The sequence below is a fragment of the Anomalospiza imberbis genome, chromosome 9 (genome assembly GCF_031753505.1).
Source record: "Anomalospiza imberbis isolate Cuckoo-Finch-1a 21T00152 chromosome 9, ASM3175350v1, whole genome shotgun sequence".
NCBI classification, from domain to species: domain Eukaryota; kingdom Metazoa; phylum Chordata; class Aves; order Passeriformes; family Viduidae; genus Anomalospiza; species Anomalospiza imberbis.
The window spans coordinates 657,657-683,001 of NC_089689.1; the positions used below are offsets into that span (position 1 = coordinate 657,657).

Here is a 25,345-nt window from a genome sequence, read left to right on the forward strand (position 1 = left end):
ACAAGGTGGTGCTGGGTCATGGGCTGGACTCGCTGATCTCAGAGGTCCTCACCAACCCAACTGACCCCGAGACTCTGCGGAGCGCGGACAGCGGCCGGGCGAGTCCGCGCCGCCGCCGTCCGCCGAGTGTCCGCCGGCGGCCGCCGTGGCGGGCGGGCCCGGCCCGCCCCTGCCGGAAGCAGACGTGTGTTTCGGGAGGAACGGGAAGTGATGGCGGCGGCCGAGGCCGAGTGGGAGCCGGCGGGGTTGCTGCCCGCCCCGGGGGGCGGCTTGGACTGGGGTGAGCGAGGCTTCGGGGGGCCGGGGCCGGGCCGGCGCAGAGCTCCCCTGCGGGGCCGGGCCGGCGCTGAGCGCGTTTTCTCTCCGCAGAGGCTGTGCTGGGCGAGGAGCTGAGCGAGCTGCTGGGCGCCGCGGCCCCGAAGGACGAGCCCGACGTGAGTGCCGGCGATGGCGGGGGCCGGGTCCGCGCTCTGCCGGCGGTCAGAGCCCCGGCCCGGCTCGGGGCGCCTCGGAGCAGCCTGGCAGGGGAGCGTGGGCGCCCGGCTTGCACCCCGCGTCAGCGCTAGATGTGCCGGTGGCTGAAGCGCGCTGCGGGGCACGGCTGCGGAGCGCAGCGGAGGGTGCAAAGCAGGGAGGGTAGGCTTAGGGTGAGGCTGCGAGGTGCCGGGAGGAGGAGTGGCGTTGTCAGTGCCCCGGTGAAGGTGAACCCCGCAGGGCAGTGCTGCGGGAGCGCTGGCTCAGGGCTACCTGAGAGAACGGTGGGTATTTTCCACCTGCATCCACCCGGGCTCTTCTTTATCTCTTTGCCTGTTAGATTACTTCTTGTTTACTTCTTTAATGTAGGCTTTTCTCTAAAAGCCTTTGCTAGCAACCTTCTGCATTAATGCCTGTCGTTTTCACTGCACACTTGTCCATACTGCTTTTTCTCTCCCGGGGCATTTACCTCGTGGATTCTCCTCTTCATGTTCTTCCCCTGCCGCTCACTGCATCCCAATCGACCTCCAGTACAAGCCCGGGTTATCATCTCATGTAAACCCCAGGTTCTAAGAGCATTCCTACACGTGTAGAACCAGTCACTGGAGAAAATGTGGGAACAGACTGATTGTACAAGGGAAAGGTATTCCCCATCAGCAGGTCTGCATTACCTGCCTGGGTGAGGGCTCTTAATGCACAGCTCACGTTGTGGTTTTTTGGTCATTCTTCCTTGAAATGTGCTCTGATGAGCTTTCTTTTCATTCGAACTTGTAAGTACCATTATCTATGCAGTTTGCAGGCTTTTTGAGCCTCCCTTCACAAGTTGAAGAGTATAAAGGAAGGTATAAGTGCAGATTGGCATTGAGGAAAATGTATATTTGTATAAGCTGGGTAGGTCATGTTTATATTTTTCATGCAAGTTCTCATAAAGGGCCACATTTGCATAGGAAACTGAGACTTAAGATGCACAAGCAGAATAAATGGAGAAAACCCCAATTGTTGTTTTAAAGGTCATATGATAAATAATACATATGAAGTGATTTTAGCCTGTTTGTTTTGATTTTTGTTGGAAAAGGAAACTTTTGGTGTCCTTGGCTTTAGATGTTGACATCAGTGTATTCAAGTATAGGGAGACCTAACACGTACCGTTAATCAGGTCTTGGGCAAATCAATCTTGTGTCCGTTTTCCTGCTGGTAAACTGTCCCTGGTGCTGCTTTTGTTTGTAAAGTGCTTTGAGATGTAATGGTGCAAGAGCATTAAATAATTTTTTAAAGGCAGAGGAAGGAAAGGATGGCACCAGGTTCCTAAGACTTGTGTTTTTTGTGAGATGGTTCAATGAACTTAGAACTTTTGCTTTACAGATTACAAAGCAGAGTACGATAATTAGTGATGATCTTAAACTAACCTGACCCTTCCTACTGGTGTAAGTTTCAAAGAAGCCTTGTTTTGTGTGTTTCAGTTGAGAATTTCTCCTTTAAGGACTTTCATCTCTGCATACCTTAAGGCACCTGTGATTGATAGTTATGCTGTTTGTTTTGTTTTCTGGAGCTGTAAGAACGTGAACATAATGGCTGATGGTGTCAACGCATCTTTCTTTTTGTCTCGTCTCTTTTTCTGAACTGTCATTTCAGGAAAATGATCTCTATAACTTTCAGTTTGATTTGGATTTGATGTCTTGGGACTCAGACCTTTGGAATATTACAGGCCATGCTTATGCAGGTAATTAGGCACCTATGTTTTGCAGGTGTTGCTCTTCCCCTCCTACCCCACAAGGGTGAGCTCTTAAAACTCCTGTGGAACTGTTTGATGCCCCACAGCCTTTTGCTCTGTGATGAGAATTAGGCTGTGTTTCTGTAGGATGGGTACAGCTGGCAAGGGCTGCCCTATGAGCCAAGCTGTTTTATACCTTTAATCTCCCTACGTTTTCTGCTGTGCCTTGCTTTGGGAATGAATTATCTGCTGTAGGACTGTGTGTTCTTTACTTTTCCCATTGCTAAAAACTTGTGCAGTGAAATGTCTTTACCTGCCTCTTGCAGATGCAAACGTGAAGACAGAACCTTTATCACCAGCCACTTCCAGCTGTTCGGTTCCTTCACCGCCGTCTGTGGACTCTCCAGTGCAGAATGTGCCTGTATGCAAACCCCCCCCATGTAACACAGACAGCAACAGCTCTGCAAACCAAAAGCCCTGTGATTTACTCCTCTGACCAAACTCATGGCATAAGAGGAAACAGCTTATTTTCCCAACCCTTGCAAAAACCTGTCAGTGGTGTTTTCTTATCTCTTCTCTGTGACCCGTTTGAATAAGAGCGTGTTCAGCTCTCTTTCCTTAGCTATGTTCATTAGCCTTGTTGCCAAACAAAATGCCTTCTAAAGGCTTCTGGGTCTAGCAGGGTTGGCCTCTGCCTCCCATTGCTCTGCTGATGGGGAGAAGTACTTGGTTTGTTTTTTGTTTTTTTTTTTTCAGTGGTACCTGGCATTGGCCAGAATCAAATTGCAGAGTAAAACCTTTCTCTTGTTGGCTGCAGCAGCAACACAGATGTGATAAAAAGCAGATATACTCTGAACTGCTGGTAGATACTGCTCTGAGTTTCTGAAGTGTTAATTTCCTGTGCTTTCTGTCTGCAGGATGATGTGGACTTCAGCTGTAGCTCCCAGATGTCTCCCATCTCTCTCTACAGCAAGAGCTGCAGAAGCCCTGCATCCCCTGAAGGAGATGGAGGGAAGAAGCCTGCTGTGAGCATTTCTTCTCGATCTGGTATGAGAGAAAGTTACTTTCATCCTATAGATAATATGTGTGTTGTCTTGCATCCAAATTAATGCTATTGACTAACAGACACTAGTTGTCCTATCATTTATGACTTGGATATTTGATCATATGTGTTTATTTTTAACAAATATTATAGGATAAAGGCTACTAGATTATAAAAGCTACTTCATTATTGCTTGAATTATGTATTTTATGCCTCTTGGTCCAATTCTGACTCTTTTTCCTTTTGTAGCAAATAATTCTGCAAGGGGCCTGAAGAAGTGTGGTCAGACAGTGTCCAGACCTTTGATACAGCCCAAACCCCTTTTGCCTGCTGTGCCTGAAGCTCAGGCTAACATTGGCATCCCAGCTAAAACCATCATTATTCAAACTCTTCCCACGCTTGTGCCACTGCCAAAGAATCAGCCAGTTGTTAACATCCAGCCAGCACCTCCTAAAGGTAGGTGAATTGTCTTGACTGGGCCAGGTCTTGGTGGTAGCATTGTCTGTTTGGGATGGCTGATAGGATGAAGTTAGGTTTGGTGTATGAAAGAGGAGGAATAGGAGAAAAAAGGGTTCTACATGCATAGCTAGAAAAGCCTTAGGCTGAGAAGATGGCCTTACTCCTCTTGTCCTGTCCTGTGAGAAACAGCACTCACATGGGCATCGTGTAAAATGGAAGACTGGATTATATAATTCCATTATTTGGAATGGAAGACAGAGGCTATGCTGAACACTGACAGCTGTGAAGATAAAACTGCTGATTTGGAAGGATTTGTAAGGGTGCTTTGCTCTGCTTGCAATGTCAGGTGGCGCATAAGGCGATTACAGTGCTGCTCTGTCATAACTGAAGGAGGATCCAGTAGAATCAGTTAGGATGGCTTGAAGGAAGCTGGAAAGCTTGGGAGAAGTGATATAAGCATTTTTTTTACCCACATGAAACTCTTCCACAGGATGGAGGGAGCATGGCCTTATGGCTTTTTAGCTCACTAAACAGCATTAAATAGAATGTTGTGAAATCTGCTAAAAATTGAGAGCTGTGTCAGAGGTTAGAAAAGTTGCTGATGTTAACGAGAGGAAAGTGACTTCCTGCCCCGTGATAATTCTTCATTGCTACAGTTACCCTGTTACTGATTTTTGAAGTAGCTCGAGCTTTCGTTTCTGGATCCAAAGCATTTTTTCACTCTCTAGCTAGGGCAGTAGGGACTCTGCTCGCCTTGCAGCAATTGCCAGCTGCAGTTGCTCGTTTCACCACCTGATGGCCACAGTCCCTTGCAGTTGATTGCATAGGCACCGAGGCACAGAAGGAAAAGGAGATAAATTCTTAAGAGCACGTATCTAGAAATTATTGCAACTGGGAAAAATTAGTCTCCATCACTGATTCCTCTTCCATCAGGGGTTCAGCCAAATCTGGAGATGCTAACATTTGTTGTAACATGCCTAAGATTGCTAGACTGCTTAAAACACAGGTCAGCACAGTCAACATGACCTAATTCTTATTCCTTCTGATGTTCCCGCTGATAAAATACCATCTGGAATGAGGAATGCTGGGGATATGGATTTCTTTGGATATAAGTCTAGTACTCTGAAGATCAGCTTCTCCTTTTCCCTGAAGAAAAGTCAGAACAGTAGTTTCTGTGAGACAGTATAGAGGAAATACTTTTGAGAAAGTATGTCCATGCTTTCCTTTAACTGATGGTATGTTTAAAATTTCTCTTGTGCAGCTTCCATAACAAAAACCATAAGGATCTTTTTTCATTAGTCTAAATCTGCTGCATATGACAAGTTGGAACTACTGGTTTGAAATATGCCATTATCTTCAAAGAAGCATGAGAAATTTTATTTGCACAGCCCCTTTTATAAAAGCTTGAAGGAGAAAGCACAGTCTTAGAGCATCATCTCTTTTATACATTAAAAACAAATTGAAATAGTCTCAAATTCATCATTTAAGATTCTTAAACAGGGTCGTACTAAGTTATGATGTCTTTGAGATTGTGTCTGGAAAAAAAAAACAAACTCTAGTTTTGCCCCATACATAAGATAATGGCACTAGGTAAATTACTTCACTTTTTGCCTTCCAGAAGACTGGATAAGTGCTGTAATCCATTGCTGAGCATTTTTGGTTGGAATGCTCAGCTGGAATGTGCTCTTTCTGAAAGCTGGCGAGGTCATCCTGTTACAAAGGATTAGACAGACATTAGTGTGTTTTCAGACAACAAAATATTACTCAAGCACCTGCTTAAGTTAAATGTAGTTGTTGGACTGAAATTTCTTGGAAGTGACTGTTTTTAATTCCATTTCAAACTCTGTCAAAATGACCTCATTTTTTCTGACAGCTTTTCTTTAAGCTCGATTCAGCTTGTGTATAAACTTTCTTGCATAAGACATTTTTCTAAAAAAATGGTCTTAGTGTGAATAGAAGCTTCAGCGTAAGTTTTGCAAGTGTAACTCGCATTATCATTTTTGTTCATCTCCCATCTCTCTGCTAGTTTGAATTGATCTATGTGGCATGAGTCACTTCGTTGTAGTAAGTTTTCCATTGAATACAGCAATAAAGTACTTATGGACAAAAGGGAGAAGGAGGATTGAGGTAAGTTGGCTAAATCCTGTGAAAAGGTTATTCAGAGTGCTTCAAGTTTTAGCAATACTGAGTAATGTATATAACAAGTGTTGAATTTTATTAACTTTGAAGAGCTTTTGGGACAGAGCTTCATTTATTGGCTTTCATTTATGTCTGTAGTTTTGGTTTGCAAGATGGGTTAAGAGTCCTGTAAACTTTGGAACAAATTCTTTCCATTTTTGCTCTGGCAATATACTGGTGGATTTGAGATCAGCTGTGCAGGGCAGGAGAGGACAGCAGAATGCCCCTACAAAGTGGTGAGGTACAAATCCATTTCATCCCTGCTGAGCGCTGCTGTTCTTGTGTTCCAGGTCCATCCGTGATGCTGCCCCAGCCTGCTGTGGTACAGCTCCAGGCTTCTGGGGTACTTCCTGCCTCCCAGCCAGTCATTGCAGTCACTGGAGGGGCCCCAGCACTTCAGAATCACACAGTGAAGGCGCTGTCTCCTGCTGCTGGGAATGGTTCCAGCAGCGGCAAAATCCCGGTGACAAAGCCCTTGCTCCAAAGCAGCTCCCCAGCCATGGGGCTGGATGTAAGTTCTGACTCTGTGATAGCTGCTAACCAAGTCTTGTGCACTTCTCTGTTAACTGCATGTGGGACCTAATGGTCCCTTCAGAGTCTCAGGGAAACTCTTAATAGGATTTCCAACTGTAAGCAGGGAATTTAGCAGCTTGGCACAGAACAGGGAGGAACAGCTAAATATCTGCTGGCCTGCGTGGAGTTGCAGACCAGGCGTGCGAGTGTAGTGGCAGAAGAAGTGCTGATTGATGTTTTCTGTACCTTGTCTTCTCAAGTGCGAGCTCTCCATGGCTGGACCTGTCTTACATACAGGAAGATTTGATCTGATTTTTGATTAGTGCTAAATCACTTTCCTAATCCGTATAATAAAAACGCTTCTTTGGAAGCAGATGAGTTGGAAATTTCAATGCCTCATTCTCTTTTCATACCCATTTATCTCTCCAGATTTTACTCATGATTTTTAGTTACTGAGTTCCATTTGATCCTAATCTCTTGAGGCTCCCTTTTGGTCATTTATTGAATGAGTAGATGAGGGTTAAGCTCTCAACAATTACAGTGCAAATAAGTAAGTTTTTCTGTAGTAGCTCACAGTAAGCAGTAGGTGTAAACAGTAGGTTTTGAGATATGTGTGGGCTTTTTTTTCCCCTTCAGCTCTGACATCTTAACCCAGCTAGCAAGCTGGGTGTTAATTTGATTTAACTCCTAGTAATCTGGAGCTGCTTTGATAGCATTGTGTTGTCCAAAGAAGACATGCTTGTGGAAAGGACCACAAGCTTGTTGGTGACTTCAAAACTCTGTCATTCCCCAATGTGGTGTTCCAAGCACAGTTGTGAGCTGAGGGTCCTATCACATGTCAGTGTAAGGGAGAAAGTACTGGTGAAAACATGTGAAATTTTGCTGTATAGGCCCCTGCTTATTAGCAGTGCAGGTCACTGTTTCCCAAAAGCAGTGGGAAGCCTGTTCCTTCAGCTTCTTTGGAGGGATGTTGCTATATAATTTCCTAGTGTCTGAGATTGCTACTCAGACTTGATGGTTGCTTTTCCTCACTAATGATATTTGTGTGTGGGCTGCATTTTATAATGAAATTACTGTGCTGCCAATAGTTTAGCAGCCAGAGTACAGTGGAAACCTGATGCTCAATGTGCAAGAAGCAAAGGTCTGTAGTAGGCAGAGCAGTTAAGTGTGCTGCATTTTTTAGTGAGAATTCCCTGTCATGCAAAGTTAACTCAAGAGGCCACAAATCAATGACCTGCAGTCACTAGATTTGTGACTCCCTGTGAGCAGGGCTAGCACGGCACCTTGCCAGTGTCTGAAAGTAAGGTTTAATTGACAAAAGCCCCTTACTGTCATCATATTCCATATACATATCCATGACATCAGGAGTCAGATGTGTAGCTGGGGTACCAAACAGGTGTTTGTTTCCAAGGGTGGTTGTGTTGGTATTTCCACCCAAAGCCATTTTAGGGAAGCAGTTTTAAGACTTGTGAAATACTGCACATCTTACCTGTGTTTTTTACAACATGAAAAAACAGTTGCAGCTGCTCTTTGGCACATACTGTGAAAAAGTGCTTTGAGAAGAAACAAATGTTTTGGGATTCAGCTGGGGCCAACAGGGTTAAAACATCTCCCAATTGCCTTGGACACTGTATGTGGTGCTCAGGGCTGCACAGATGGAGCTGTCATTTGAACTCTGTAATGTGTGTTATTGTTTGCTAATCTAAGCAAATGTTGCAGGATAAAAAGAAACGCTGTAGGACTTTCTTTTGGGTGTAGGGGGATAAACTGTTAGCTTAACACTCAGACTGCCAGTGGATTACACTAGGATGGGCTGATGGCAAGCTGTAGGTGTGAGGCTCTATGTGTCCTGGTGGCACACATGTGCAGCCTGCCAGCCATGGGGAAGTGCCAGAATACAGAAAATCTAGAAAAGATTAGTTATGCAAAATAACTTCAGCATAAGTGTGGATTTCTGTTGAAGAATCCTCATTTCTGTGCTGTACACTGTGTAATATTTGTGTAACATAAACTCATTAAGCAAGTTGTGTTCTGTTGAGTTAGAGACAAGAAAACCCAGAACTTCTGTAAGAACAAAAAAACCTTGCATATGTCTTGTATTCCTGCAATTCCTGCAATGTGTCTTCAAAGACAGCAGCTTTCATAAGCTGGGGTAAGAAGCCAGCTAATGCTGTGTTGAATGGTTTGAACTTGCAGCTCTTTGTTAACTTTCCCAGCACACGTACAAAAACTCTGGAGTATGAGAGACATTCTTGCTTCTAGAAGTACAGCTTGTGTTGGAAGGGACATTAAATTTTGCTCACAATTGAGTTTTCTTTGGAAGTAAATTGAAGTAGCAGTGTTTATTTGTAAAGTGCATGACTCTCTAAAACCTCTGAAGATAAGAGGACAATCTGAATCTGGTTAGTGCTGTTTGAAGCAAGGATTTGCAATGAACCTGCCAGTTCTCCATATTTACAGCATTTTTGTATGTGTCTCTGCTAGCGGTGGTGTGGTTCTCAAAGCTAGAAAGCAGAAGTTGCATCACTGATTACTGATTGTTTTTAAGGCCAATGTTCTCCCTCAGTGGTCTGTGGTTCCTTAGAACCAGAAGTTGCTGTGTTGAGTGGAACATCAGTATGATACAATTTTAAAAGTTGGGGGCTGTAAAACAAGTTACCAGAGGCATTTGCTACCTTTAATCTTGGTTCAGCATTTGTGCAAAGCAATGTTGCTGAAGCAGACTGACATTGTAAATTAGCTCCTTTGCCTTCTGAGTATCAAAGTGCTCGAGCAGGGGGCATGTTTACCTTGGTGCTAGGCCAGCTGTGTAATGCTGGTTGCCATACTGCTTCCAGGTTCAGCATTCCTGTACCACTTCACTCACACAGCTCTTTCCATTTCCTACATCACATTTAGGTGAGATTGGGTGTGCAATTGTGGCATATTCCCTGAGAAAAGCCAGGCAAGACCTGGAGGGCTGACCAAGGAGGACCTTATGCTGTTTAAGGATTGTAAATTAAAACAAAATAACTTAAGGACACAAATGCTTGATTTCATTTAAGCAAGCCTTAAAAATTAGTCAAAATGTAATTGGTGTGGCATAGACTGAAATGCAGATGCTGCACAGGGTACCTGGAATTAGGCTGGGGAGAGCTGCTGCTCCTCACAGCATTTGGACAACTGTGAGTAAAGTAGAGAAATCTGGATAAGTAGCACATAAAATATAGATGGCAGTGTCTGAAACAGTGACAGATGTTCCTTAGGATGTACTCTTAGTGTAGAGGCACTGCACTGGTGCTCTAACACCCTATTTTCTTCAGAGAAGCATGTAGATTTGCCAGAGCTTCCAGACATGTAATTAAAAGCAGTCCAGTAATGAATAATCGTGAGCAGGTCTGCAAACAAGAATGGATGTAAGCAATTTGGTCTTTTCTGAGTTCATGATGCAGAGGGTCTTTTTAAAAAGAGGAATGTAACTCCTTGTTTGGAATAACACACAACTTGAGCCAAACTGCATGCATGAACTCATTCCTTGTTTTTTCATCTCTGAACAGTTTAAGTGATCCTGGCTGCAGACTGGTGTGTTCTGTACGCTGCAGTTCTTGGCTAGCCTGAATCTTTTTTTGGTCCAGTTTTTATATGTTTGCAGAAGCATTTTTATGTTAAATATTGTACTTCAAAAATTCAATACAAAGCTTAGTGTTAATGAAAATATGTTAAAATGTTTTCCTTCTCCACTCCCTGCTAAAGAGAGGAACTGGAGTAAGTACAAACAGCTTCACTTTCACAGACTTTGGTTGGTGAAAGCAGACTAGACATATACTAAATGACCTTTATAAAAAGCAATTAGACCAACATGGAGGCAGCCCAGAACATTAATGCACTGTAACATGTTTTCTTTCTTTGCCACCAAACTGCAGCATCATGAAGAATGGTGTCTTCAAACAGCTTGTGGCCACTATTTGTTGAAGATGCCAGTGCCTTAGAACAACATATTGTCCGTGTGCAGGTAGATACAAGGAGAGAGTTGAAAAGCTGTGGTTATGGTTTTTTACATAGCTGGATTCAAAATCTGAGTTAGTTAATGTTACTGTTCTGTGATTACATTATTTCCCTAGAATCATACTTCTGGAATAGTTCTCATCTTTTTTCTTTGATGTTCCTGCTCTGAGAGGTACAGGTTACACCAGGGCCTGTGCTGGTAGTTACTGAAGGATACTCAGGTCTGTGTAAGATGGATCATTCAGTTGTCTGTCAGTGTAATTGTCATTGAGGCACATCCAGTTGCAGCTTAAAAGTGTGATGGAAGTCTTCTGTTCCTAATGAAAACAGAGTTGCTAATCTCTGAGGGAAAGGAAATCAACAGTCTGGTGTTTGAACTTTGTATTTCAAGTAGTTTTGTATAATTCTGCTGTATCCGTCATTGTTATCCTTGTCAGCAGCAAGATGCTTTCAGTCTGGGTTGTCCCACTCAGTGCAAACCACAAAATGAGTAAGTGGTAAAAGAGGATGCAGTGTTCCTGCTTGGGAAAAAAAATCAGTCATCAGGGCTGTTGGAGGATGGGGAGGGGTTGCATTGAGCTGTCCCAGTCTGGTCTTGCAGACCTGCTAGTGGTTAGAATGAATTATATGCTCTCCTGGAGTATGTTTGTTGCTTGAGCTTTATCCCGAAGGAATCCAGTTTGTGTGCTCTCAGAGACTGTTCTGTGATGTGAGGAGAAGCACTTTTAGTGGGACAGTCAGGAAATGTGAAGCCAAGCCACACTCCTCATCTGAATTAAGATGTTAGTCCAGATGCACCCAGGGACTGCATTTAAACTGCCGTGTAAGTGCTTGATACACATAAAATGTGCAATCTGAGATGAGCAACACTATTTAAAATCTCAAAAACTGTGTAGCATAGGTGGAAAAGGTACAGAAACAGGTGTCATCAGAATGGAAATGACTTCCATACCAAACTGACTGGAAAACCCTAGAAATTTCCTGTTAGGAAAGCAGATGACTGATTGTAGTCTGTAAAATGTGCAAGTGAAGGTGAAAGACTTGCTGCCTTGCAGACCTGAAGATAAATAGTTTTTGTCTTTGTGATTTGATTGATCAAATCAAACTCGAGTATATGTTTGATGACTTCTGCATATAGAATGATGAGAATACAGAAGAAAACTGAGACAGTTCAGGACCTGTTTTTTCCTTATGTGTACCATGATCTTGAGGTGCCTCCGTGCTGACCATTCCAGCTCATTTGAAGCAGAGTATGGGAAGCTATCTGTGCAGACCTTTGACAAAGCAGAGAAGCAGAAATTCTGCTTGAAATGGAGGCAGGTTTAACTTGTGGATTGTTAACAACCTGTGTATTGTGTGTTCAGGTCAATGTCTTGAGGCGGCAGCAACGCATGATTAAAAACCGCGAGTCAGCCTTTCAGTCACGCAAGAAAAAGAAGGAGTACATGTTGGGGCTGGAGGCCAGGCTGGAGGCAGCCCTCCTGGAGAATGAGAAACTCAAGAAAGAAAACAGCACGCTGAAGAGGCAGCTGGATGAAGTGGTATTAGAGGTAAGAGATTGTGATGAAAGTCTGATTTTATATGAAAACAGTTGTTCAGGTGGAAGATGCTACAACAGAGTTGGGGAAATATTGTCTGTAAGACCTTTGAGGGTTGCTAGCCCAGCATCCCAGTGGCTTTCACCAACTCTAGCTCAGGATAGCTGACACATTAGCTGGTAGACTTTTCCTTCTTTACTTCACGGTGCTTCTGAATATTTCATTGGATAGAAGCCGAACATACTGTGTTAACCAAAGTTTTGTTTTTAAGCAGTTCAGGAATGTATTCACACATAATTAGGCAAGTATAAATCTAATAATCAAGTACAATTTGGCTTCTGACATATCCCTGCATATGTTTACCCCTCTTCTACCCAGTGTCTTCTGTTTGCTCTGTCTAGAACCAGAAGCTCAAAGTATCATCTCCGAAGAGAAGGACGCTGTGTGTGATGGTGATACTGGCCTTTATAATGTTGAATTATGGTCCACTGAGGTAAGCTGCTTAGAAATTCCTCTTTGCCTAGCCAGTTTACTATCCTGAGATTTTTGTTTGGATCATTAATAACAGCCAGTGCTGTGTTTTAAAGCCTTGAGCTTGAAATCTGAAATGTCCTTTATTCTCCTCCTGCTTAGGGGAAGATGCATCTGTATAATGGTTCCTCTTCTGGAATCCTTCTGGCAATAAGGGCTAGATCTTGTAAATCTCATTTCTCCTGGTTTGGCATTTTTTTTAATTCAGTGGCAGCATATAGCAGTTTGTCTGCTCCATTTATACCTGCAGAGATTAGGAACTGTGTTTAGAATCCTTTTAGGAAAAAAAGTCAGACTTGGAGAGCTTATCTGCTTGCTCATACCTGTGCTAATTTCAGTAACTATGACTTGAAGCTGCTTTAGTACTCAAAATACTCAGGAAATCCTGCTGTACATTCCATGCCTTGCAGTCCTGACCCTTAGACATGTCCAGCTGCAAGCTCCCTCATTACAGAGTAAGCCCTTATCTCCCAGGTCTGGTGAAGAAGTTGTTCCTTCTCCTTGATTAGTTGAAGTGGTAATCAGAAACCTCTCTTGTTTGAACTATTATCAGTAGGGCGTAGAAGCCAGAGAGAAGCAGGGAAAAGCAGCCAGACACTTCATAAAGAAAGCTGTGGAAGAAAGGAGAATAAAAGTAAATACTTCTTGTACATACCTGTCAATTTAACTTGGCTTTAGAACATAAAGACCTTTTAGATTGAACTGTTCACTTTTTCAAAAAGGCATAATATTTCAGTAGGATCCTAGTCAGCAGTGTCTGCATTTGTCCTCAAAATCCCAGTCAAACTAAAGGAATGGGATAAATATGGAGGAAGACTTTGTTTCTGACTGTGATAAATTTTTAGAAAGTGATGATTGTGTTTTTAGTATTAGAAAATTTGCTAAAGCTGAAATTACTTCTGAAGTATTTGTACTTACTGCAAATACTGTTTATCTCAGGAAGTGAAATACAAATGATCATTTTGCTTTGATATGGATGATGTTAAGTCAGACCATGTCTTAGTGTATTTAGGATTTGTATTGTGGTTTTTGACTATCAGGCAGAAAAATCATACTCAGATACTAAGGGATTGTTTTGTACATCCCATCTGCATTTGAAGCATTACTACTCACTCGAGAGAGTCACTGGTTGAGAGTTACTAAAACCAGTCATCTTTCTGAAGCTGGGGGAAATGTACTTGTGTCTGCATTACAGTGAGATGATGAAATGCATGAAACTCTTGTTAGTGATGAAAGACTTGGGAACACAGAGAGATGGGTGGGAAGTCTTTTACCACAGTGCTCTGAAGTTTTGTATCTTCCCTAGCCCCAGGAATGAGCAAGGTGTTGAGCTCACTGGCAAGGCACTGCTGTCAGAATGGGCTGGAAGATCACGTTGTGTTCATGTCTTTGCAGCCCTCAGCAACTTTAGGAATGTGACAGGGTTAACTTCCTGACAGGTTTGATGTTTAATAAAGTAGATAAAGCAAGAAGAAATCCTTGGATGTCTGACTGTTCCTGGCCAGTACAGTAGCTGAGCGTGCCAGTGTAACTGTTGTGCCTGAACCAGCTGGTTTGCATCAGCACTGGATTTAGGCAACGAAGAGAAATGTAATTGCAAATTTGCAAGGAATTACTCTTCCTGGGCTTTTATTTGTCCTCCCTAGCAGAAGAAATGCTCACACTGCAATTAAAATCCTAGGCTGTATCAAGGTGGTGTGAATGTTTGATTGTGCAATACTCTTTAGAAGACCCAGAATGTGAGATATACAGACCATTTCTTTAGATTTTACTCCTCCCATACACATTTTCTTCCTTTTATAAAGCTGTCACTGAATGGCAGCTCCATGAACATGACAGGATTGCTGTTCTGCTTAGTCCTTAACAACTGAAGCTTCCAATATATGTGTTTTTTTTCCAGTCCCCACAATTTCTTACAGAAATAAGTAGTTTTTATGATAATACCCATGCTAGCTTATAGTTCAGCAAAAACATTATTTTACCCCACTTAGCTAACTGTGGAATCCCTAATTTCCATGCAGTGGTTAGCTGGAGGTATATATGTTCTGGAACCTTGTGTTGCCATTTTTTCTGTGTAAGAAATCATTTGGGCTCAGGGTGTTTTGATCCAAACATACTAGCAGTGAGTATTTTGTTACTTAAAACCAGTGAACCATTGCAAAGAGAATATGACATCCAAAAAAGCAAAATCATGGGAAATTCACCCCCTAAAATTTGTAGCAGGCTTTGAAATTCCCTTAGCTGGCTTTATTGTAAGATGCTTCTTAGGTTCTTGTGGGAAGTGGTAGGATTTTTTGAAGACTAGAGGTAAAACAAAAGGGCAGATGTATAGGTTACCTCTTTCTATCAAACCAGTGGAAGAGAAATAGTTGGATTGCTTAGGGCTGGGGATGTGAGGCTGAAGAACAGTCCTGCAAAGGCTCCATGTCCTGCAGTGGATCAGTGAAGGTGGAGCGTTTGGGCACTCAGCATCCCACCCAACAATCCCATCTGGATGGGTGGCTGTGTAGTTAGTTCTGTTTTCCTCTGCATTAATGGATGTGTGTTGCACTAATAAAGACTAACACATAATTTTTAAAATTGGTCTTAAGTCTTGTTGCCTGTGTGTGGGGGGAGATGTTTGTAATGTTTCATAGAGGAGTTTGTAATGTTTCATAGAGGAGTCTGAGGCTGCTGTTCAGCTGTGTTAAGATTATGGAAAGCAGTCCAGGATGTGGCAGCCCTTGGCAAATGAGTTTAGCAGATAAAATTATTCTGCTGACACAGGTTTTCATGCTGACAGATAGCGTGGGAGTAATCTGTAATGCTGAACTTGGGAATTTGGGGGTGAGGGTGAAAGTCTGGTAGGGAAGTTGGCCTGTTGACACAAGAAATCTGTTTGAAAATACTGGAGGGAGAGTGTTGCCCAATCTGCTTAATTACTAACAAGCCTTTCAGAGCATACTTCAGTCTTTGACACAGCACCATGGTACCTCTAAGAAAAGAATTCAAGTCTAATTCTATAGAAATTGAATGCCAGTGTAATTTGAGGATGTAAAAGGAGCTTGTATGGAGTTAGTGGTAACTCTGCATTAGGTGTTACTAAACTCTTTGGGTTTGTTGCTGCCTTGTATTGAAAACTGAAACTTTCAGTTATTAAAAGCAGAAGTAATTTAGCAGGAATTCTGTTAGTGTTTCTCTTTTATCTGTTTTTTTTATACTAGAAGAGAGGTGCCCAGGAATTTCCAATCTGTGTGTCAGTGAATTATCTGTCTGTAATCTTCGTGAGTTATTTGGATTTGGATTCAACACGTATAAAAACTTGCTTTTATTATTATTTAAGAGTGATTGGTGAGGTGTGTGGAAGGTAAAAGGTACATTTTGGTTCAGTTCATTGCTGAGATCACCCCCTTGCCCCAGCCTTGCATTCCGTGAGGTGCAAGGCAGGAACTGGCAACCAGCAGCTTTTGCCCAAAGGCAGTGAGCACACAGGCCTTGGCACACAGCAGGGCTGGGAGCTGGAACCAGGACATCTGGAGCTGGGTGTCCCTGGGAGGCAGGCTCTCCTGCCTCCATACATGCTTTCTGTGGAGCCAGTGTTGGTCCCACTCCCAGCTGGCATGGCATCATTGAGACATGCCTGGCTGCTCACACTGACAAACATCTTGATTAGCTGTGCTGGTTTTTTAGCACATACAAGATCAAATCTGGTGGTTTTCAAAGTAATGCAGTTCATATATGCCTTGTTCTCCTCCTTTGATTTCCACATTTGTGTTGGACTATGCCTTAGAGTAAACAGATCTGAAAATGTGTTAAAACAAGCAGAAACAAGGCTGAAACAAATGGTAACCAAGCACATGTTCTAGTCTAAACAATCCATGTATTTATTTTGGGAATCTTTTTATTTTGATTCTCTTCCCTGTTCTAATTTCAATATAAATTGCCTTGTATGTTTGTTTTGGTTTTTTAATGCAAGTCCTACATGTGATAGTAAAATATTTGCAGGGAAAGGAGAACAATCACAGAAGATGCAAAAGATAAATTTTCTGCATCACTTCTTGGGATAGTAGAAGCAAAGCATGTAAGCTAGTGGTTTTAGCATTATCTTTTTGGCTATAAAAAGTGTTCAGCTAGTTATTACTTTCCTCATAATCAGTCTGCATAAGTTTACATGGTGGTTGTCACCCAGCAGCAAACTTAGAGCATTTATTAAGACATCAGCCAGCCAGAATCTGTCCTAACTACCACTTTAGCTATGTAGTGGATAGAAAACAAAACTACGAAGTTGGAGGGAGGAAAGGCAGATTTGCAAAGAGAAGGGAACACGAGGTTTGAGAGGGTGATGTGATACTGGTTTTTTAGTATTATTATTAATTTTGTCTTTTCTTACAAGTTGGCCACCTCTGTATGGCTGGAATCCCTTTCAAACTGGAAAGCAGACTTAGGGATATGCAGAAAGCTGTATTTGTGGTGGAGGATGACTGAGGTGGTGATTGATGTAGCTCAGTACAGCTGCTGCTGCTTCAAAACCTCTTGTGTCCCGCTGACCCCAAGCAGCTGCAGTAGAATGGCTGGCCTTCAGTAGAGATTTCATTGCAGCTTCTCTCCAGGGTATCCTCATGGATTTTCTTCTGCTTTCCAGGACTATCTTGGAAACTGAATAATCTATTAAAAATTTAGATCCACTGACCAGTGGCAAATAAAGACACTGTTCTGGCTGGCTGAGATGTGATTTGTCTGCTGTTGTCATAGACTACAGCAAATGAAGAAGAAGCAGTGACTTTTGATTCCTGAAAGATTTAGTGGTGTGTCTAATTTCTTAAATTGGTAGCACAAACAGGAAAAAAAAAACCCAGCAGTACTAAGATTAATTATCCTTTACTAAAAATGAGGAAATTACCCAAGGATTGTTCAGCTTGCCAGCTACCATGACCTTCCCTTTGTGAAGATAAAGTCATGAAAACACAAGTCTTCAATAGCAGTACCCAGATTAGTATCCCACCTAGTGTGCAGGATGCTAGTCAGCACTACTGGGGTCTGCTGAGCTTTTGGAGCATGAAGGATTTGGGCTGCTGACAGCACCATCCACTGAGCACAACTGTATTGGTGTCACTGTGGTCTAGTGCCCTTAACCAAGCTGAGCAATCTTGAGCTGGGGTGTGGGAGAGCAGGATTATTCCGAGGCCTGGTGCATTCAGCAGTGTTTTTGTGCAAGTTTGCTGTTGTTTGAGACTTTATGCTGGACTCCTTGATTAAAGAAACAGACCCATTGTATGGTCAGCAGGAGCGTAGGGATACCTCAGTGATGGGATGTTGGAAAGTTAGAGGAATAGTGCCAGCAGGGAGCATTTTCTGTGTGGGCAAAGGAGCTGGTCTTGTTCCCACACCATCACACGCAGCAACTGTTGTGTTGCTGCAGAGGTGTGGGAGCTGTGTGCTTGTGCTGGGGTCTGTCAGTGCAGATCCCATCCACAGCTGCCAGGCCAAGGTCCTGGTGTGGTCTGAAGTCACCTCTGTGCTGCCCTGGCAGGTGACCCCAAGCAGTGACATGGTATGTTCAAAAACATCCCAAATGTCCCCTTGAGTAGCATGTGCTGAGTAGGCTGAAGCCATGTGTCCGGTACCTGTCCAACATGAAGGGCAGTGCCCAGCAGCTCACACAGCAGTATTTTGGCCTTACATTAGCTTGTTGCCTTAACAGTTCTTCCCGGACTCTGTGTGTGCTCCTTCCTGCCTCCATTCCAGGGCAGAGTGGGGCAGGTTGGTTGGAACCACTGGTGGCTTGCAGGAGGAGTGGCAGAGGAGCTCTCAAACTCTCAGTGACTGCTTGAAGCATCTCTTAGAGGTGTCCTGAGAGCAGAGAACTGCAGATCGTGGGCTGTACTTCAGGGTCAGTTTCTTTTCCTCAGTTCATCCACTCCTGGGCTTTTTTTTGCACTTGGTGAAGGATAGAAAATGATTGGTTTTCTGCTTTTTGCAAGCCTCAATAGCTTCCCATATGTCTTCAGGAGGCTGATAGGCTTAAATGTGATGTATAGTAAAGCTACATATGAATGATGACAGTCAAGTGCCTATTAATTTCTTACTGACTGGTAGAGAGGAACTGGTGAAATGTGAAGAAAAAACTGAGTTGGGTGCAAGAGGCATGAAACAGTGCCATGTTAGCCAGGTCCTAGGCTTCTGGCTGCCCAGGAAAGATGAAGCCCTCTGGGTGTTTTAGCAGAAACAGCAGATGCATCGGAAAACATTTGAGGCTCTTAACACTTGTAGTACAGGAAACTTATTGTAATGTTTGTGACACTGAAAGAACATGTTTCAGTGCTGAGCTGAGTGTACATTTGTGTTGGAGATGGCCCAAAGATATAAAACTGCTTCTGCAGCACACCTTTGGTCTTGTGTTGTAGTTTCTCCTTGAAGGCACAGGGAGAAGTTGAGAGAAAAAGGACAGGCTATGTGAATTGGCCATAGGTCTAGGTTCCAGACCTTTCAGTACCTCTCTTGATAGGTTGCTGCTTGAATAAAATTGAATACCTTTGGTTTTCTTACAAATTACAGCTCTGGGAGCAGGAAAGGATTCCTTCCTGTGTCCTCTGCTGATCACAGCCACAAGCTTTGGCAATAAAGGCCAGATAATGGTACAGAGTTTTCCAAGCAAAAAAAAAAAAAGTGCTCTGGGTGTCAGTATCGGTTTTCTTCCTTTCTTTTCCAGAGGCTTTATTAAAAATAAATTGCTATTTAAAGCATGCAAAACACACAAAAAAAAATACACAAAAACTCCCCTTTGGGTTGCTTTCCTCCTCTTCTGCTTCAGAGGAAGAAGGCTGGGCTGCTCTCTCCAGCCCAGTACTCAGAGAGGGCAGCTCTCAGGAGAAGGCAGAGCCTTGCTGTCAGCAGATGGTGCACTCATCAGGGTAGGAACAAGAAATACTTTCCAGAGAGTGTCTGGCACTATGGCAGCCTTGTCTGGAATCAGTTAGGAAGAGGACAAGGTCTTTGGTTGGTGTCTCCTTGCAATGTCAACTTTAGCTGGTTGGAAATTTCCCAGTTCATACTCAGAGTTCTGTCCCCAGAAAACTCTTTGTTATGACACCACTATTGTCTTTCGTCTACAAATTACTGTACAACTTAAATGTCAGTATTCAAAACTTGAAGTGCACAGGATTTGTTCAGCCAGAAGCACAAATGAAATTTAGTTTGGGCTCCTGGCAAGACTTGCTTTCACATTTATCAAACTGACATTCAAACCAAAGAAGTAAAAATACAGCTAAAATATCAGGTGCTGTTGAATGCCTGGAGAAACCATGGCAGGAGTGCTGCTTTTCTTTCCCTCTTATAATCAAATTTATCTACACGTCGGAACAAACATCTGCATGAAGTATTTAGTGGTTCTTTCTTTTTTCCCTTGGATCTGGTTTTGCATCTGAAACAAGCCGAGAGCTCAGCCAGCTTGGACAGGGTGTCTGTGGCTTGCGAAAACCCTTTCATGCTCACGGTATCTGGGATGTCCAAATGCACGCTCTAAAGCCTTGCTAAGCACCCCAGGTGTGTGAGTGAGCCAAACAGGAAAGATTCCAACTTCTAAAAGACTGTCTTGCCCAGTAAAGCCAATTCTCAGCTTCAGTCTTTTTTGACTTTGAATGTGGGGCAGTAACTCAGTTCCCGCAATTAGCAGGATGTGCACGGGGCAGATATGCCAAAGTGCTCTTCCTTTTCCAACTTCTCATCTTGTAGCTCAACAGGATGAAAAATCTGTCAATGCTTTTGCCATCTGTCATATTAAACCAGTTCTTAAACCGACTTGAAAATTGCGTTTTTCTGAAGCTTTCTTCCCTCTGAATGGGATCTTCTACCATTCTTTTTCACGTTTTCTGGCCTCTTCTGCCTGGTGCTTTTAAATGCTCGATATTTACTTCCTCTTCAGTGTCATGGTGCTGGGATCTGTTTTGTAGACCCTTCCTGTTGCTGCTTGTATTGTTGCTGTTCTGCTTGGCATTTGTGAAGCTCAGCATGCCTGAGGTCAGCAGATGTTTCCAGATGCAGCTCTGCAGGACAGGTCCATCATCATCCCAGCTGCTTGAAGGGATTCCTTGCTCCTAAGTCATGCTTTTCCCCCCATATTAATGTCGAAGGAGGAACATTTCTGATACCCTGTCTCAGACCCTCAGGTACCCACGTGGCAAGGGAAGGCCTTGGAGAAACTGGAGGACATGGACCATTACCTGCACATCCTCTTTTATTTGTTTCCTGAAGATGGAGCCCTATTTATAGACAAACTTCACTAATGTTCCCTCTGGGGAGAAGGGAAGAGGAAGAAATGATACAAGAGAACAACATCTGCTCAGATGGGGAAAAAACTAACAAAACGAACAAAACTGCCCAAGTAATTAGAAGGTGGAAGTGGGGCAGGATTTCAATTAGTGGGGCTTTTCCTTATCCAGAACCAAAGTTATTTTGGTTTCGGGTCATTGCCACAAACCAGAGGAGCAACAAAGGGGATTTTTACATTTATTTTTTTTCAGACATGTCTGAAGCATTGAGAAGGAACAGTCGTATGCAGTGTCCTAGAAAAAGAATGGGAAAGGGGGAGGGCAAAAGTGGCCCATATAGCAGAGATTGATGCTAGCTCTGCTTCAAAAGAAAAATTAAGAATCCTGATAAAGGAAAGGGCATTGGAAAAAATACCCTGATATCATATTTTGTTCTCAAGTTTGTGTTCACATTGTCAGAAGTGGGCACCGTGGTTTAGGCCTGTAAGGATAGCAAAACATACTCTGTTCACCTCCTTCTTTGTCTTTTGCTGCTGAAGATATCTTCTTTCAGGTTGAAATGTCCCATGCTTAGCTGATGAAAAGATAGAGATATTTTATGCTTGAGAAGAGGGAAAATAAACATTTCCTCTCTTCTAGAGCTGATGCAGTAAATGTGGTGTATGTGGTTTAGAATGGGTGTGTAGCTAAAACAACTAAATCACAGAAAGGAAGATTAGCTGTGCTTGCAGCAGCGTGTGTCTTTATCCTTGGTTTGGATTTGTCCCTGTTGTTCAGAGTTCAGGGTGAACTGCAGTAGGAATGAACTGTATGTGACACTTCACCTTGCCAAGCTGGAACCTGAAACAGCAAGAATTGCTTTTGCAGAATGAGACAAATAGGAAGGAAGAAGCATCATTAAAAAAAAGCAGTTTGTTGCAGTTCTTCTTGCTTAGATTTTTTCCCAGCTTTAACTAACGAATTACATGGACAGTTTTTCTGGTTCTGTGTGTCAATTTGAATGGGAAAGGAGAGAAATAGGATAGGCTAAAACACCAGATCCAGGAGGTCCAGCACCACACTGGATGGCTGATACACTTCAGGCTGTGGAGAAAGGATTTGCAGGAGAGTTAACAACTTTCAGATCTTCTGAGGGATGTTCTTGGTCTAATGAATAAAGTACCATGTACTTCTGGCTGTCAGGACTCCAGATTAAGTATAGTAAGGGCATTTCACAGGTGAGTGGCTTCCAGCAGGAACGTGAGGCATCCATTTAAGCATCAGCCTTAGTTTTCAGCTCTGGTTCTTGGGCTTGAGACATTGCCAGTTATGCTGATGCTTTTGTTGGCAGAGAAGATATGTGATCTCATAAAACCTAGTAGGTAGTGGGGATTGGTTCTGTAAAATTGGATAGGCCTGGTGTTGCCTGATAGGAGGTTATGAATAAACCATCCAGCTTTCTGTGCAGTAGAAGCAATCAGACATTTGGAGACCAATGTACACAGGCAGTAAGGAAACTGTAAGTACTTTTCTGCCCATTGGCACAAGTGAAAGCAGAGGCTGTAGCATTTCTGCTGCCCTCGTTCCGTGCTGCTGCCTGGAAACCTGCCTGGAGGAGAGGAGGCAATCAAAGCAACGTCAGCCTGAGTCTAGGATTGTCCTGATTGCTATGGTTCAGAACATGACACAGTTGCTCACAGGGTTACTGCAAATAGGAGTGCAAAAGTGTTGGCAAAAGAGAGCGAATTTCTAGGCAACTCTGTCTGCCTTCTGCTTAGTTGTGGAGTATTTAATCTGCCCTCCTTGCTAGGTTTTGCCTGTGTCTGTTTCTGTTTGTTGCCTGTTGTAAAGTGATGCCATGTAAAACCAGGAAATACTCACCTGTGGAGTTTATGCTCTGCTGGACAGGAGGGGTGAGGCATGAGTTAAAATACAGTCTGTGAACCGTTAGCAGCATGAATGGCAGAGATCTCATCAGAGTGCTGCATTGCATTTTTATGTTTTCACTCTGTTGCTGCTGGTGATGCTCTGCTGTTGGCAGCCAAGAAGGTTAAGACTTGGGTTTGTAAACATGCATATTTCAGGAAGCAACTGTGTTATGAAAGAGGAAAGCCAGCCTCTGGAGAGGAGAAATTTAAGTATTGCTTCTGTGCTTTTGAGAGTTCTCCCTTGTAGCTCACCCTTCTGAAGATGCAGGTCGGGTGCAGCAGTGCTGGGTTGTGTTGCCAGCTCACACGTGCAGTGCTGCTCCCTCTCTGCATGGAGAGCAGCACAGATGCTCCTGGCTGGCTGAGGAGCCTCCAGGCCAGGGTCCTTCAGTCCATGCCAGCACACACCAGATCAGGGTGTCTGGCACCATGTCCTGCTGCCCGTGGGGCTGTTGGCCCTGCCAGTTGTTCTAAATCCAAGTAGAATTGAACATATTTAGGTTTGTGTACAGTCCTGGTAGATGTCTGGCATAGCATTCCAGGCTTGCAGCTGCACGGAATTTGATAGCTAAGTTTTCCTTACATATTGTATTCATATAAACTATGTAGATTGTACTTTGAGGCTGATGAAAGTTGAAGTTTAGGCGTGCTTTGATTTGATTGTAGATAATTATCTTATCCCTGTAGACCTGGGTTACAAGCAGAGTGTTCTTAGTTTCAGCAGGTGAGGCTTGTGTGAGAGAATGTGAAAACTATAGCATCAGAATCCTTCAAACAATTAAAACTGAAAAAAGAACAGAAATGCTTTTCTGACTACTACTGCTTTGAACAATGACATTATAATGACACATCAGTTTTTTACAGTAGATATGACACGAACCTTATCCATGTAATGTAACAGCAGCCAGAAACTTCTCCACCTGAATATCTAATGCCTTACAGAAAAGTGCCTTGCAGGCTTCTTATGTGTGTGATACGTTTTGCTATGTTTATTATGTTTTCCAGTGTATTTGAAAAGGATCCCAATGGAGTAGATTCCACTGTGAGTTCTAACCACCGGACCAGAAATCTTCTGGAGTTCTCAGCTCGCCAGGAGTCCAGCACAGCTCAGAAGATACCTGAGGGCATCATTTCTGAGAAGAGTAACAGGTCAGATGAAAACCTTTTACATATTTTGGGTGGCAGAGGGCACTGGTGCTTTTAGCCCTCACTGCCCTGCTCACCTTTTTGGCCGGTGCTCTTGCTGCTTTTACAGAGTACCTGAGTTCTAAATAGAGTGTTTTGAAAGCTTCTCAGTTTGCTTTTCAAATGAATATGGTGTTTTATCTCCCAGAGTACCCAATACGTAGAGCTTCAGAAGTGTACACGCAGCTGTGCTGCACGGTGTTAGGGAAGAGAGCTTATCCACAAGTGCTTGTCACCAAGACTTTCAGAACCTTCTTCAATTCAGCTGTTTGCTTTTTTCTTCTGATCTATATTTTAGCTTGCATAGTTGTGATAGCTGTCATGTTATCTCTTCTTACTTTTCAAGCTGGGGTACTTATTTCTTAGTTGCTCAAGAGAAGACTGGGGAAGTTCACAAGTAAGAGCACACTCTGCACTTAGCAGTGTCTTTTTCATTTTAAAAAGTCCATCTGAGTCCATCCCTGTGCTTATCCATTATTTAATTAAATACTGCCTTGCAGGCTTCCTAGATCTCCAGCATGCAGTGCATAAGTGAACATATAATTGCCTCCAGATTGAAGTCTGGCTAATACAGCTCATGTTTTCCCGTTACAAGATCTATCCTATTAGACTGTCCCTTTCCAGCGCAGTGTTTTGGCTGGTTGAACAAAGCCAGGCACAGATGTACAGAAAGCCCTAATGTATTTTGCCATGCAGAAAGAAGGCAATAAATCATGAGCATTTTAGGGCTGTAGCCATGTTGAGGGCTTTTGTATCCTACGTGCTGCGTTTCAGACCGTGACCTGTGAGACAGAAGAGTGGAGTGGTTCTTTTAGGAGGATGTGCTCGTGCCTGTACCTCCTTTTCTTTCACTGTTTCACCCTGGGTTTGGCAAGCTGTGAGCTCTTTTACTGCATTTTCTTTATCAGTCCTAGATGCAATAGAGAGGAGAAGAAGACATGAAGTTGGAGAGAAAGCTGGGAAAGGGAGGGGACTATGAATAAGGCTTTCACAAGCTCTTACACCTAATTTTTCAGAAAGAAGTTGAGGTTCAGGAGCTAGAAGTCTGTCAAAATCAAGAGGACTAAAGCTGTTATGTTGATAACCTGTCAAGAGAGAAACCTACATTAGGTATTTGGTGATAAATAGTTAACCTGTCAGGAATTGCTGAGAGTGTTATGGATTTTTGTACTGAGAAATACATGCTCCTTTTCACTTTTTATCAAAACTAAGCTAGTTTCTGGAGACAGAGATGTAAATCCTCTCCACTCAGTTATAATATAGTTTGTGGCTGCTCAGTTGTTATATAAGTTATGGTCTTTCTATCTGCATTGTTTTAGTGGATAATAAATTTCGCATTTCTGTAGCAAGTCTTGCACAGCTTTGGAATGAAAAAGTTGTGTCTGCAGAGATCACATAGTTTGCATACTTTGAGGAATATTTTACAGACTACATATTCTATCAATATCTGGCCTTCTTGGGAAGAGATCCAACATCTGCTAATGCTCATCTGTCTGCCCTGCATTGAGAGCTGTCAGCCCCCTTTGAGGGATTGACTAAGAACACTGGATGTTTGATAGGAATTGTTACTCACCTGT

The 25,345-nt window shown here is 43.1% G+C and overlaps 1 protein-coding gene across 5 annotated transcripts in view; it reads left to right on the top strand.

Moving 5' to 3' along the window:
• Window positions 1–128: 128 nt before the first annotated feature.
• ATF6 (activating transcription factor 6) overlaps window positions 129–25,345 on the top strand; it is a 76,263-nt gene continuing 51,046 nt past the window's right edge. For 2 of the 5 annotated variants that reach the window (XM_068199199.1, XM_068199202.1), the window contains exons 1-10: window positions 131–280; window positions 370–434; window positions 2,107–2,194; window positions 2,512–2,606; window positions 3,103–3,232; window positions 3,477–3,683; window positions 6,155–6,375; window positions 11,726–11,911; window positions 12,301–12,392; window positions 23,589–23,732. In XM_068199199.1, the coding sequence (XP_068055300.1) occupies window positions 211–280; window positions 370–434; window positions 2,107–2,194; window positions 2,512–2,606; window positions 3,103–3,232; window positions 3,477–3,683; window positions 6,155–6,375; window positions 11,726–11,911; window positions 12,301–12,392; window positions 23,589–23,732 (1,298 nt within the window). In that variant the 5' untranslated portion in view covers window positions 131–210. Of the gene's footprint in view, window positions 281–369; window positions 435–2,106; window positions 2,195–2,511; window positions 2,607–3,102; window positions 3,233–3,476; window positions 3,684–6,154; window positions 6,376–11,725; window positions 11,912–12,300; window positions 12,393–23,588; window positions 23,733–25,345 lie in introns of all 5 variants that reach the window. The other 3 variants (XM_068199201.1, XM_068199200.1, XM_068199198.1) reach the window with 3 other exon arrangements.